The following is a 15,342-nucleotide window of genomic DNA, read 5'->3' as shown; positions in this document are numbered from 1 at the left end:
AGCGTTCATCCGTTACAGTCAAGTTCTGTCAACTTTATCCAGAGTTAAGACAACTTCACTATTAAAGTGAAGTGATCTTAAAATGTTAAGGCAGCACTGACACTTCATTCATTCATTCATTTTCTTGTCGGCTTAGTCCCTTTATCAATCCAGGATCGCCACAGCGGAATTAACCGCCAACTTATCCAGCAAGTTTTTACGCAGCGGATGCCCTTCCAGCCGCAACGCATCTGGGAAACATCCACACACACATTCACACTCATACACTACAGACAATTTAACCTACCTAATTCACCTGTACCGCATGTCTTTGGACTGTAGGGGGAAACCGGAGCACCCGAAGGAAGCCCACTTAAACGTAGGGAGAACATGCTAGCTCCACACAGAAACGTCAACTGAGCTAAGGCTTGAACCAGCGGCCTTCTTGCTGTGAGGCGACAGCACTACCTACTGCGCCACTTCTGCGCCCAGCACTGACACTTACTTTTTTGCAAATTTTAAGTTGAAACAACATTTATTTTTACAGTGCACCCTGTCACCAGTCTTGCTGTGTGTGTTGATGCACTATCATACTGATACATGGCACTGCCTTCAGGACATAATGTTTGACCCAGTGGGTGCACATGGTCCTCCAGAATGGCTCGGTAGCTCTCAACTGTGACGTGCCCATCTTGGACAAGTATTGGACCTAGGGAATGCCATGATAATGCAGCCAGATAAAATGATTTCCCCCTATGCTTCTTTCTGGGTATGCAACAGTCTGGGTAGCAGCTTCTTTGGAGCTTCTCCACAATCGTAACTCCCGCAGATGCAAGACAGTGAAGGTGGACTCATCAGAGAACAATACATGTTTCACGATGTCCACAGCCCAAGATTTTTGCTGCTGGCACCATTGAAACCGATGTTTGGCATTGGCACGAGGGACCAAAGGTTTGGCTATAGCAGCCCGGCCATATATATATTGACACTGTGGAGCTCCCGGTAAACAGTTTTGGTGGAAACAGGAGAGTTGAGGTGCACATGATATTCATTACTAGTTCATGTTATTAGACACATCAGCTAGCATTAATGAAAATTTATTGTAAAGTAAGAACCATGATTCCTAAATGTTTGGTTCACTTTTCAAAATAAACAAACTCATCAACGTGACCCAGAAGTGCTTAAAATGAAACTATAATTCATACTGGACACATTACTCACACATTTGTGACCAAAATTCATGTAAGCATTTCAATATTAAACTGTTTATAGTGACTTATGAAAATAAAGAGGAAGTGAAAATGATTTGACCTTCTTCCACAGAAAAGCACTCGCGTGGCCCCACATCCTAGTTTGTGGTTTCTTAATGGCTGTGCTAAATAAATCCAACATTTACAATAAAACCAGCAAATCCGGCTGATCTCTGCCACTTTTGAAGATCCCTCTGATCTGGGTAATAAAATTTGGTTTCAGTTCTTTTTAGAGGATGATATCCATTGCTTTATTAAAGGTGGCAAATTGCACTATTGTGCCTATTGTACATGTTCGCTCTTTCTTTATTGTGTGCACAAAATGTGTGTGATGTTTAAAAATTATAAAAAATATGACCAATAAATGTCACAGAAATCAGTGAGACGCTGTAGACACGCACCGGTCAATTTTGGCAAGATTTTGCAGTTTTTGGCTTTTCACAAAAGGCTTGAAGCAACTCATAATGTTATAACTGCATGTGCTGTAAAAACTAAAAATAATCTAATAAGGACTAAATTATAATTGTAATGGAGAGTTCATAATTTATTAATTAGAAACAATTAAGGTTGCTGTATGAGAAATGTCTTACATTATAAAAACACTTTGCCAACTTATAATGTCATCATAGATCATAGGGTAATATTCATTCATTTTCTTTTCAGTTAGTCCCTTTTTTAATCTGTGGTCGCCACAGCAGAATGAACTGCCAAATTATCCAGCATATATTTTTACGCGGAAGATGCCCTTTCCAACACTGGAAAACACCCATACACTATGGCCAATTAAGCTTATTCAATTCACCTTTGTTCACCATGTTGCTTGCATGATGCTTACTAGATGATGCATGTTGTTAATTCATTCATTAATTTTCCTTCATCTTAGTCTATGATTTATCACAGGTCACCACAGTGGAATGAACCGCCAACTATTCCAGCAAATGTTTTATGCGGCAGATGCCCTTCCAGCCGCAACCAGTACTGAGAAACATCCATACACACTCATTCACAAACACACTCATACACAGTATCCTATTTAGCTTACCTAATAGTATTGCATGTCTTTGGACTGTGGGAGGAAACCAGAGCACCAGGAGGAAACTCACGCAAACATGGGGGGAGAACATGCAAACTTCACACAGAAATGTCCAGCCCAGGCAGTCGAACGAGCGACCTTCTTGCTGTGAGGCGTCAGTGATAATCACTGAGCCACCGAGCCACCCTCACATGTTGTTAATATTATGTCAAAACAATTACCATGAAGCTAGTATGATGCTAACGCAATTAGCATGTAGTTGGAATGATGACATGCTAGCAATATGCTAATCAACATGATGAACATAACAGTTGTTTTTAGTATATTTTCAGCCTTTGGCTCAATGTTACTTCATATGGATATGAAGCTCTAGCACATAACTAAATATTATTAGCATGTAGCTAATCATTGCTACCCTGAAATGTTCAATGTAGGTAGTTTAAACAAACATTTAAATATTTTTTTGTTTTTAAAAGATATCACAGATGCGACAATATGTTTGCTGAATTTATAATGTAATTTGTTTCTCATAATGTAATAATTGTTGCTATAACATAAGATCTATTTTTTATTACAATAATCATGTAATAATTGCTAGGTTATTACACTGTAAAAAATTGCTGTTAAAAAACGGTCAGATTCTACGGTAAAATAATGTTTTTTCACTAAAACAGTAATATTCTGTTAAAAACAGTGCTTTCTGGGTAACATTTTTGTTTTCGAGAAAGTAACCAACTGCAGAAAACTGTGAGCTAACAGAGTTCAGATTCGATGTTTTGAAGTCTGTGTTTGAAATCACGCTTTGTGTCCTTGTTCACTATTTCATACACTAGTTAACTAATATAGTTCACCTGACTGTTTTAATGAACCCTAATGAGTGAATTCAGACACTGATGAACACCTGCTGTTAATAATTACAATTACTGAAGAAAATAAACAAGAAATACAATTAGTGACTTGAGTTACAGCATGAAATAAAATCAAATAAAATAAAACAGCTTCAGTCTCAGCAGAGGATCATTAAACAACTCCACAAACAACAGCAGACACTTATTACTGACTGATTTGACTTCCATACTATTCACATTGAGATCCAAGAGAAATTAAGGTGTTTTTTGTGTCACCGTAGTGGAGTGAGGGGCTGATTTAGTTGGGCTCTTCACCCTTGAACTCATTTAAGAAGACTTTCCAACTGTTTGAATACAGAGTTTACAAAATGTTTGTACTATAGCAATAAAGTTGGGAAGTCAATAAATAGAGAAATCTATTTATCTGAAATTAGTTCTGATAAATGATTTGGTATAAATCTGGAAGAAGAGCTTCATTCAATAGATTTATGCTAGTTGCAGGTATTAATTGAATTAATAAGAAGTGGAAACAGAAAAGATACCTCTGTAATTATTTAACAGTTAAGAAATAACATACAAAAACAGTTTAGTTATGACAAATACACACTCAGACCTCATGAATCTGACCTTGTATCTCAACAATGGTAACATCTCAAATGTTTCATGCTGCAATGCATGCTGGGAGTGGCACTGTACAACTATCCCAGCATGCATTGCGGTATAAATAAATGTTGTATAATGGTCTAACGGTTTTCTTTATTTGTGTTTGATTCTGCTGTTGTTTATGTTTAGACTTTCAGTTGCCTGTTTGTGAGTTAAACAGTTAATTTTGTTAAATTTGTTGTCACCATTATTGAGGTTCATATGCTGATTATTGATGTCTCTTTGAGTGCAATTTACACCATAGAGCAGTGTTATTGTCCAAGATATTCTTAAAAACTTCCAGAAATCATTGCCATATATATATACATATAATGTAAGACAACAGATTTAACATTAAATAGGAGCAGTAAATTTTATTATACGAAATGAGAACAGACTCTGCCATTTAATAGCAATATGAACATCACCAGATCTTATTTAGGTTTTTGGCTGTCTTGCCACAACAAAGGAGCTTTTCAAACAAAGTTCTTAACAATTGCAGCAGCCACGATATATAAATGTTAAAAATGACAGGGCTGAGAGCCCAACTAAAGCAAACTCTGTTCTCCATGATGGTGACGTAAAACTTTGACTTTTTCTCAAGAAGAACTTTAGTAGATGTTATACAAAAATACATGTATTAAGTAATAAGTGTAGCTGGTGATGATGTTTGTAGAGTTGTTTAATCATCCGCTGATCATTTAAATGATTAAATCATTTGTTGTTCTTCAGGTTATTTCATTATAAAGCTGTGACTAAAGTTTTGTATGTTCTGTTCTTGTTTTTTCCCTTCAGTATTTCTTCATTTGTTCATTGTTAATCCTCAATTATCATTTAATTAGTCAGTTAATTAATGAATTTACTTCAGCTTTGCTCCATGTTTCTTGAACACTCAGTAGTGTGGACACTTCAATTAAAACTGAAGTATATGCTCTGGGGTTTAAAGGGTTAAAGGTGTGAGAGGTAAAAACACAGTGTAAAAATGTATTTTAACAGTAATATACTGTTAATTTACACAACGGAAGTAGACTGTAAAAAAACAGTATATTGCTGGCAACCACAGCTGCCAGTAGATTACCGTTAAATCAAGGAAAAAACAGTATTTTACTGTAAAACCTGAAGCTAATTTGTTCTGTCTGTCACCGTTGTGGAGGAGAGTAGAGCCAGTGTATGAGTTAAAGATGAACAATGAACTGTTGATGTTATTCTGCATGTTTCTCTATTTAAAGATAGCGGCTGTTTAGTTGCTGATGCAGTCAGAATCTCTCTGGTGACTCCAGATTTACATGTATGTGTGCTGTTGTGAAAAATAAGACATTAGAGTTAAACCAAACTTTTCTAATTAACTAAAATAAGTTATCATTATAAGTATGCTTCTAAGCATATATAGCACAATACTTCATAAACTCATTCAGCAGTTGACCAAGTTGAGGCAGTTGCTTTCAGTGAGCAAAATGAGTTCACTTGAGTATTGTGTAAATCAATGTAGTCCATGTATTTTTACAGCAACATACTGTAAAATAACAGTACATTGCTGGCAACTGCAGCTGCCAGTATTTTACTGTTTTTTAACGGGACAATTTTTAACAGTGTAGTACATGTAGTTATTATTACATTATGAGTTGCTCCAAAGTTTTTTCAGATTGATGGAAAGAAACCTTCCTAAATGTGTTTTTAATGCCTTAAATGCTGAATAATTTCAACCCAAATTTTTTAATCTAATTAAAAACGCTTTTGACCCATATTTACAGTGTGCTATCAGTTATAGTTAATATTTTTAAAGCCCATTTTACAATTTTTTTTTCCTGCACTGAAAAATGAAAATCCACTTTAACACAACACTTCAATACAATTATTTTATTCTACCCAAAATAATTCTCTAAGCATTTACGGTTTAAAACATCTAAATTCACCCGTGTCCGGAATTTTTAGCTAGAACTACCCGCAAATTAGCGTGTATAATGTGTATGTATATGTATATATTGTGCATATAACAAACTCGTTTGCAATTCTTGATATATCCGATCAACTGGGTATCTTAATTACTAGATATTATTATTATCAGATTGATGCAGGTTTTTCACTATACTTTGGCTTATGATAGTTTCCTCCAAAGCAAAATACACACGAAGATTATAGAGAATTCAGGGAAAGTTCAGCTCAGGGTTCACTAAAAAATATAGCCTCTCTTCAAGAAGGTTCAGGTTGGTGTTTCTGAGAAATCATAATAAAAAGAGAAAAAGCAAAGGAAGTTGGAGCACAAATGGGAAGTAAAACTGAAGGGAAGCCCCCGATGCTCCAGTATTTAAGTGAGCTACTTATGTTCTTCAGTTATAATCTGACTGACCCAGACAAGCTCAGTTCATCCAGAACAAGAACAAGAAGACCATGAAGACTCTTGCAGCTTTTCTTCTTCTGTCCTGCCTGATCGCTGGAGAGGTCAATGGTGAGTTTCAAAAACACATCAAGATCATTCAGCTCATGTATCTTTGCTCATGCTGAGGTTTTGAAGTTAATTATGACATTTCTTTTCCAGGTCAGGACAGATCTTCAAGAGCCAGATGCTTCTGTGTAGACAAAGGTCTAAACATGGTCTTACTGAAGAATCTTGAGAAGGTGGAAATCTTCCCTCCGAGTCCATCTTGCAACAAACATGAGATTGTGTAAGTTTATAGCAGAACTTTAGTATAAAGTGATTTCATTTAGTTAAGTTTATCAGCTTCATGTAATATCGGCATCTCTTTTGATCTTTCACAGTGTGACTCTGAAAAACGGTGCAGGACAGAAATGCTTGAATCCAGACTCAAAATTCACCAAAAATGTCGTCTTAAAGGCTATTGGGAAAAGGTGAGAATTTCTGCTTAAGTATATTTATGTCTGCTTCACAGATATATTCACCACACTCAAACAAAACAGGCAAATAACTAAAATAATTAATGAATTGTTTCTTGTGTTTGCAGGATGCAGCAGTCTGTGCCACACAATACAACAACTGGCACAGTGAAGAGCTCCATGACTTCATCAACATCAGCACCGACTGCCTTTAAATGATTCCTGGCATGTCTGCTGTATTTATACACTGCCAAAACAAGCTCAATTTATAGGAAAAAGCCTTTAAGCTGATTATTATTATTATTATTATTTAATTTTATTTTTATCAGACCACTGAATTTTGAAAATGCTTTTTTACAGGAAACTGAACAATGTGTCATATGTAGTTTTATAATTTACTGTTTAAATGTATTTTTGTCGCACACAACTAGTGTCAAATAAAACTTTTATATATAAATGACAAATCTCTCTCTCTCTTTACAGTGGTTCTTGTATTCTGAGTAATAAAATAGTTTATGAAGATTTTACAACACAGTTCTGTGCAGGTATCACTAAAACTAAAAATTAAAACTCCAAACTTTCATTATTTATTTATTATTTCAGGTTTCATTATGGTAAATATTGTAAGCAGCACTTTGCAAATACATTTTAAATGAATAGTTTGATAATAGCTAATGTTCTTATCAACAAACCAGTATACAAATCCAAATCTCACAAAAAAGAAATCACCCCAAAAAGAAAATTTACTTTTACATTTACTTGAAAAAAAGAAAAACAATGTAAGTCAGTGGTTACAGGTTTCCAAAGTGCTTTAATATAAAGGGGTTGGATAATAAAACTGAAACACCTGATTTTAGATCAAAATAACTGATTTGGATGGTGTAGGGCCTACTTTTGTGGCCAATACAGAATTCATTTGTCTCGGAAATGACAGAAAAAAGTTCTACACAGTGGCCAGAGGGATTTTGAGCCATTGTTATTGCAGAATGGTGGCTAGTTCACTATGTGATGCTGGTTTAGGAAAACATTTCATGACTCTAACAAGCTTCTCTTGTAAGCAAACTGTTGTTAATTTTCCCTGATGCAAATCTCTTACTAAGTTTGAACATGAGAGTCACAGTCATAAAATACATAGGCCGAAATGGACAACAAAGCAATCAGTGTTAATTCAGGAATCACTGCCCATACTGTCAAAAACAGCCATGTTTCTGACATGAAAAAACTGCTACAATAAAACACCTTTATTAAGTTTTAAGTAAAAGGTTTCAGATGGACATCAATAACTGAATAAAAAAGTAGTGGTCTGATTTCTAGTTCTACAGCACTAGTTCTTCATTATTATCGTTGTATTATTAAAACTCGATTACTGTAAGGAATTGACCCTAATATTTGAAAACAAATAAAACAAAAAACAAAATATTAGTTACTAAATGAGGAGTAACCTTTTCTCACTTTTATGATCTGTTTAGGTTAAGTTTGTTATATGTATGAGCTTGTGTTGTATTTTCAGTTTATGTCCTGAGTTTTCTTGTGCACATTAAAAAACATTAGATTTTTACTCCTTTGATGAGTCACTACAATTTACAGAATACTAGAAAATAAAGTTTAGACTTTTATTTTTTTCTCTAGCAAAACTTAAAATTGGTCACTGTGGGGAATAAATCTATGTCTAAAACAACAATCTTCAATAATAATAATGAAAAAAAAAAAAGCGTTATCCAGACGTTTTAAAAGAGGACTAAAGCCCACCATCACATGGACTTCAAATGTGATGTGTATTGTTGCCATTTTGGTGGGTGTCCACATGAAAAGATAATTTGTATTAAAATAATTTTTATAGTAAATACTACAGTGAAGTGTATTCCACTCTATACATTACAATATTTACAACTCTTGTTAATAAATGCAACATACTGTGTGGTATAATGAATAAAGTTGTAAAAATATTTGTACAGTATTGGGATATTTGTTTATTATACAATTGTTGTATTATTAAAACTAGAATTAAAACCTCAGAAACCTAATCAGATTTAGAAAATATAGAAAAATGCTAATATGGCGATACACAACTTAATGTCTATTTTTTTTTTTATTATTACTTGCCTACTTTACTTTAAATAAATTATTGGAACTTGTGGACTACAAATGACCATGACTTATTTGGTGGTCTGGTTAAAATATCCAACATCAAAATTTTGGGTACTTAAATAATGACAAATAACTAGTGTTAAGAAATTAAAAGACATTTATTTTTAGGTTTTAGATATATCTTAAATCTTTAAATGATACCTAGAAATCTAACATCATAACCATGGTTCCTCATGGGTAACAGTAGGGCTAACATTCTAGTTTAATTTGCTGACCAACAAGGATAAGAAAAATATGCTTACAAGCTATTGAGCTATACAGTTAGGAATTTCTTCAAGCATATCAAGTAGAATACTTGGAACACACGGTTCGTTAATTGGAAAGACAGCGAGCCTCTTACTCTTCAACAGTCCCACCTCAGGGTTTTAGCCGTTTTCTCTAGATCAACATCAAATCAGCAGTCATGCAGGTATTTGATAAATAATTATGAAATCTGGATCAACACTAACACATGGCTCAAAAAGTATTTTTGTTTCATAAGGTTACAAAACATAAGAAAGTACTACTTTTGCTTAAAATCCTAGAAACTTTACTCTTCATTTATGAATACAACCATGAATTTTAAATTAACGTAAATGTTAATTAACAATGTTGCTAGTTTCGCAATCACACAAAGAATACAATTAAACAAAATACATTTCAATGCCTTTATTTTGTCATTAAGATAAACAAGGTGGAAAAATATGTTAATAAAATGTGATTTCACACAGTAACAAAGCATGGGGATAAAGAAAAGAGGCGAGCGCATGTGTGAAAAATACTGAAATAATTAACTGTCCATTTCTGAGACTGCCAGTTCAAATTTTTGTACCACCTCTGAGACGCAACACCAGATGCAATGTGGACTCTTTCTGGATGTTGTAGTCAGACAGGGTGCGGCCATCTTCCAGCTGTTTGCCAGCAAAGATCAACCTCTGCTGGTCAGGGGGAATGCCTTCTTTGTCCTGGATTTTGGCCTTGACATTCTCAATGGTGTCACTTGGCTCGACCTCGAGGGTGATGGTCTTTCCTGTCAAGGTCTTGACGAAGATCTGCATGCCTCCCCTGAGACGCAACACCAGATGCAAGGTGGACTCTTTTTGGATGTTGTAGTCGGACAGGGTGCGGCCATCTTCTAGCTGTTTGCCGGCAAAGATCAACCTCTGCTGGTCAGGGGGAATGCCTTCTTTGTCCTGGATTTTGGCCTTGACATTCTCAATGGTGTCACTTGGCTCGACCTCGAGGGTGATGGTCTTTCCTGTCAAGGTCTTGACGAAGATCTGCATGCCTCCCCTGAGACGCAACACCAGATGCAAGGTGGACTCTTTTTGGATGTTGTAGTCGGACAGGGTGCGGCCATCTTCTAGCTGTTTGCCGGCAAAGATCAACCTCTGCTGGTCAGGGGGAATGCCTTCTTTGTCCTGGATTTTGGCCTTGACATTCTCAATGGTGTCACTTGGCTCGACCTCGAGGGTGATGGTCTTTCCTGTCAAGGTCTTGACGAAGATCTGCATGCCTCCCCTGAGACGCAACACCAGATGCAAGGTGGACTCTTTCTGGATGTTGTAGTCGGACAGGGTGCGGCCATCTTCTAGCTGTTTGCCGGCAAAGATCAACCTCTGCTGGTCAGGGGGAATGCCTTCTTTGTCCTGGATTTTGGCCTTGACGTTCTCAATGGTGTCGCTTGGCTCTACCTCGAGGGTGATGGTCTTTCCTGTCAAGGTCTTTACGAAGATCTGCATGCCTCCCCTGAGACGCAACACCAGATGCAAGGTGGACTCTTTCTGGATGTTGTAGTCGGACAGGGTGCGGCCATCTTCTAGCTGTTTGCCGGCAAAGATCAACCTCTGCTGGTCAGGGGGAATGCCTTCTTTGTCCTGGATTTTAGCCTTGACATTCTCAATGGTGTCACTTGGCTCGACCTCGAGGGTGATGGTCTTTCCTGTCAAGGTCTTTACGAAGATCTGCATGCCTCCCCTGAGACGCAGCACCAGATGCAATGTGGACTCTTTCTGGATGTTGTAGTCGGACAGGGTGCGGCCATCTTCTAGCTGTTTGCCGGCAAAGATCAACCTCTGCTGGTCAGGGGGAATGCCTTCTTTGTCCTGGATTTTAGCCTTGACATTCTCAATGGTGTCACTTGGCTCGACCTCGAGGGTGATGGTCTTACCAGTAAGGGTCTTGACGAAGATCTGCATGCCTCCCCTGAGACGCAGCACCAGATGCAATGTGGACTCTTTCTGGATGTTGTAGTCGGACAGGGTGCGGCCATCTTCTAGCTGCTTGCCGGCAAAGATCAACCTCTGCTGGTCAGGGGGAATGCCTTCTTTGTCCTGGATTTTGGCCTTGACGTTCTCAATGGTGTCGCTTGGCTCTACCTCGAGGGTAATGGTCTTTCCTGTCAAGGTCTTTACGAAGATCTGCATGCCTCCCCTGAGACGCAACACCAGATGCAATGTGGACTCTTTCTGGATGTTGTAGTCGGACAGGGTGCGGCCATCTTCTAGCTGTTTTCCAGCAAAGATCAACCTCTGCTGGTCAGGGGGAATGCCTTCTTTGTCCTGGATTTTAGCCTTGACATTCTCAATGGTGTCACTTGGCTCGACCTCGAGGGTGATGGTCTTTCCTGTCAAGGTCTTTACGAAGATCTGCATGCCTCCCCTGAGACGCAGCACCAGATGCAAGGTGGACTCTTTCTGGATGTTGTAGTCAGACAGGGTGCGGCCATCTTCTAGCTGTTTTCCAGCAAAGATCAACCTCTGCTGGTCAGGGGGAATGCCTTCTTTGTCCTGGATTTTAGCCTTGACATTCTCAATGGTGTCACTTGGCTCGACCTCAAGGGTGATGGTCTTACCAGTAAGGGTCTTGACAAAGATCTGCATCTGTAAACAAATTATCAAAAGAAGATTAGCAATGACTAAAATTTGTACAGATTTATACGACTGATCTAAGATTTTACCTTAAATCTTCAAAAAGAAATCTTTTTGGAACACCACATGTTAGAGTTGTCGCGATACCATTAATTCACGTTATAATACTATACCAGCTGAAGTATCACGATACCATATAGTAATGCCATACTGTAATTCATAACTCAAATTATAAGGAAAATTGTCATAAATACTATATTTTATATGTTATAATAGGTCTACTTGAGTTTCATTAAATGAATGATGATTAAATGAATTTAATTTCAATTAAAGAAATAAGTATTATTTGCACACTATTTCACCTAAAATTTATTTATACTTTGTTTATTTTGTAGATAACTGATCAACAAAAAATACATTAGAATAAAGATACAAATAAACAAAATGGAATTTGTTACGAAAAGAGCATTTTTAAAAAAAAAATTATGAAAGTGATGAAAAATATAAGTGGTCAAAAGTTGTTCAAATATTACTATTTTGGGTTTTTCCATTTATTTTTTTATTTTTTCAGCCTTATCAGGGAACAATCCAAAGTAATTAAAAATATTTTTTTAAGACATTAAGTTGTTTTTAAGAGATTGCTGCGGTTGCTGTAGCTATTAAATCACATTGCCAGAAACAGAATGAACCGCTTCAGGTGTGCGTTTGAAATGTTAAAAAACATGCAACCTTAAGGGGCTCCACAGACTATTCAAATAAAATGGTCTATTGATGCACATATGTGTGAGCATTAATCACTTTCACAAGCAACACTACATAATATAGATAGACCGGTAATGAAGATACTACCGTTTACAAACTACAGTGGCACTGCCAGTATTTTGAAGCCACAGTATCGTGATGCTACCATAGTACCGGTAAACCGTGCAACCCTCCTACCACATATAGTATCTGTCAATCTGAGAGCATAGGCTTAATTCAGGGCAGGGCTAATGTGTTAGCACATCTATTACAATACAGAATGATTTTAGCTCATCCTTTCACAAACACAAGTTCTAAATCTTTCTCTGACCCCCACTAAATGTTTTATTAATCTGACGATAATTTAAAACTTCTCACTTTGAGACTTCCATGACGATGCATCAAGTTTATCATGTGACATTGCAGCCCTGAAGATTTATGTATATAATTTTCTCACTTATTTTGTCATTTTATGCAAACATTGGTTAACATCCTAAATATATTAGAAAATATCATATTCTGATAAATGAATATTATGATACAAACGCATCCATTTCCATTTCACAGATTAATAATGATCATGGGTGCCACCATGTTAGTGGAGGGATGCTGGATTTACAACATGTTAATTTATCAAATTACATGAAAGTGCCTGTTTAACTGGAAGAATAGAGTAAATGTTAGTTACCCTAACAGTTTGAACAAGGACATTGTCACATTGTGACAAATTATTATTAGCATATTAGCAAATTATTAAAATCTTTATTTTATGCCAATATCAATCCAGATGCTTCAAGCTTAAGTTTTTCTATAGAGCACAACCCTGTAGGGGTGATTTCCTCTTACCTGAGACAATAACTTAAGGGTGTCTCCTAGGTAATAGAAATCATTACGTGGACATGCATGCCTTGTAAAAGCTACTCTACATTAACCCAGAATCAGCTTTACAGAAAATAGTTAAAATTGAAACGGGGGTTATATCTATCTATCTATCTATCTATCTATCTATCTATCTATCTATCTATATCTGTGCACTCAAAATTCCGCAAATTTAAGTCCATGATTAATTCTATTTATTTACTAGAGTAAATGTGGGTAAATCTATATTTATTTACTTTTTAATAACAGTAATATTATTGACTTGTATGAAAATGTTCATCTGATTTATATACGATGCAGTTTGTACAGTGATTCTTTGTCTTTTAGTAGATACATTATATTAGACTTGCTTTGTTTACCAAATAAAGTGAATCTAATTGGATTTGCATTTTAAACATTAAATGAAAGTTTAAAAGATATTATTTTTAAATTCATATATTAAGGTTTTAGTTATGATACTCCCAAAATAATTCCGCAGAAATCCGCAGATTTTTAGCAAAATTCTACGCAAAAATAGCAAAAAACGCCCGCAGATTCCGTCTGGTCCTACATATTAAAAATGTTTGTTTTTTAGAAATATAATAAAAGTTGAGTTATGAACTTGTAATTTCATTCATACACTATATCGAAATAGTTATTTATGTTAACATTACCTCCTAAATTACATAAAACAATAAGTTACATAATTAAAAAATTGCACAATGTCATCATTTAAAAACGGTAATGCGCAACAACAAACATGGCCGCTGTACAGTAATATCCGGGTTCTTTGTTCATACAGCGCCATGACTCAGCATAATTTAATCTGACAAACTGCGACATTGAACAATTTAACAATTAAAAAGCAAACGTATCAATTTGGGAAAATAACATCGTATGAGTATTACTCTAGTCAAAGCATTAAGGACTGTAAAATTACTTCTTTACATTTAGTTAGGATGTCGAGGATATGAGCGCCAAAATCAATACAATAAACAGGAATGACGAAATATCAATAATAGTATACCTAAAGGTCTTTATGAAGGTTCTAAATCGAACTGGAATAGCTTTCTTACCTTATAAATATCGCTGAAACTGCTTCTGAAAGTGAATAAGTTCTTCTCTTCTTCGCAGAAAAATCAGCCGATGAAGCGAGTGAAACTGTTTTTATACAAACCCAACAGCGTGACGTTCTCATGTCACGTGAGCGGGTCTTTTAGTAGTCAAAACCTTTTTTTCGTTTGAAAAATTAAAATAAATGTTAAAACTATGGAATTATTTGATTTTTTAAAAATAAATACAAGTTATGTATCAATATTTGAAACGTATAATTTAATCATAAATTACCCATAAAGGAAGTTTCCACAATGTGCTGGAATGGGCTGGACTTGTAGGACAACCTGCAGGCAGTGATTGGCTGGTTTAGTGTTTGTTCGCTTTGCTATTGGTGATTCAGACAAGACCAGGCAAAGAGAAGAACTGACATACTGTATAAACAAAAATAGAACAGTCTGGAAAGATACATCGTATTACAGGACCAGAGATTATACAGCATTATAAAATATGAATTATAGTTAGTTGCGTGGGTTCCAGTGGATGTTTTGGTTGCTTAAAAGAAACTGATTGTGTATGGTAATAATGAACCCTGATATTAACTTCAGGGTACAGCTGAGTAAAGTGAGCAGGCAGAAGAATGGGAGAACAAAAAAAAAAACATTTATAAGGATACATTTGCGTGGAAAACAGAGCAAACAATAAAAATGTGATAATTGCAAGATTATACATTGGTCATACAGCGCAAAAAAGTTTGTGTAAAAAATTAAACAAGTTACTGTCATAAAAATGCTTAATAACAAATTACATAATTCAAGAGAGAATAAATAGAATTATTCTGAAAAATAACTGAAAGAAATCTGAGTAAAGTGTTAATCACACATTAGAATTACCACATTAAAGAGATCATTAAGGTGTCATCTGGATTGTTGAATGTCTCCGGACTGGAAAATTAGGTTTAAAAGTGGTTACAGTTTTTTAAGCCCCCAACCAAGTTTCATACTCCAGTCCTATAGGTGGCAGAAATGCACTTTCTCAACCACCAACAAAAAAAAATACATGATGGATTCCAATCTGAAGGGCTCATTCCTATGCCCTAATCCCTTCAG

General features: G+C 35.9%; 2 protein-coding genes across 2 annotated transcripts; one reads left to right on the top strand and one right to left on the bottom strand.

Moving 5' to 3' along the window:
• The first annotated feature begins 6,085 nt into the window (after positions 1 to 6,085).
• On the top strand, positions 6,086 to 8,265 carry cxcl11.7 (chemokine (C-X-C motif) ligand 11, duplicate 7). The gene is made up of 4 exons (XM_005165412.6): positions 6,086 to 6,198; positions 6,289 to 6,415; positions 6,510 to 6,599; positions 6,713 to 8,265. Exons 1-4 carry the CDS (start codon positions 6,141 to 6,143, stop codon positions 6,801 to 6,803), a joined length of 366 nt encoding a protein of 121 aa, XP_005165469.2. The 5' UTR covers positions 6,086 to 6,140; the 3' UTR covers positions 6,804 to 8,265.
• A 1,100-nt stretch (positions 8,266 to 9,365) lies between these two features.
• Positions 9,366 to 14,322, bottom strand: si:ch211-202a12.4. Its single transcript, XM_073951261.1, has 2 exons — positions 14,257 to 14,322; positions 9,366 to 11,593 (listed from the first exon to the last, which is right to left on the bottom strand). Exon 2 carries the CDS (start codon positions 11,591 to 11,593, stop codon positions 9,530 to 9,532), a length of 2,064 nt encoding a protein of 687 aa, XP_073807362.1. The 5' UTR covers positions 14,257 to 14,322; the 3' UTR covers positions 9,366 to 9,529.
• Positions 14,323 to 15,342: the final 1,020 nt, after the last annotated feature.

Source organism: Danio rerio, chromosome 5 (assembly GCF_049306965.1).
Source record: "Danio rerio strain Tuebingen ecotype United States chromosome 5, GRCz12tu, whole genome shotgun sequence".
Classification (NCBI taxonomy): Eukaryota; Metazoa; Chordata; class Actinopteri; order Cypriniformes; family Danionidae; genus Danio; species Danio rerio.
The sequence above is the reverse complement of the archived record's forward strand: the minus strand, read 5'-3'. Positions and strand labels throughout refer to the sequence as shown.

Coding starts and splice junctions, on each gene's coding strand:
- cxcl11.7 (XM_005165412.6), top strand. CDS start 6,141: ATGAAGACTCTTGCAGCTTTTCTTCTTCTGTCCTGCCTGATCGCTGGA. Junction 6,199..6,288: donor GATCGCTGGAGAGGTCAATG/GTGAGTTTCAAA, acceptor TTTCTTTTCCAG/GTCAGGACAGATCTTCAAGA. Junction 6,416..6,509: donor TGCAACAAACATGAGATTGT/GTAAGTTTATAG, acceptor GATCTTTCACAG/TGTGACTCTGAAAAACGGTG.
- si:ch211-202a12.4 (XM_073951261.1), bottom strand. CDS start 11,593: ATGCAGATCTTTGTCAAGACCCTTACTGGTAAGACCATCACCCTTGAG.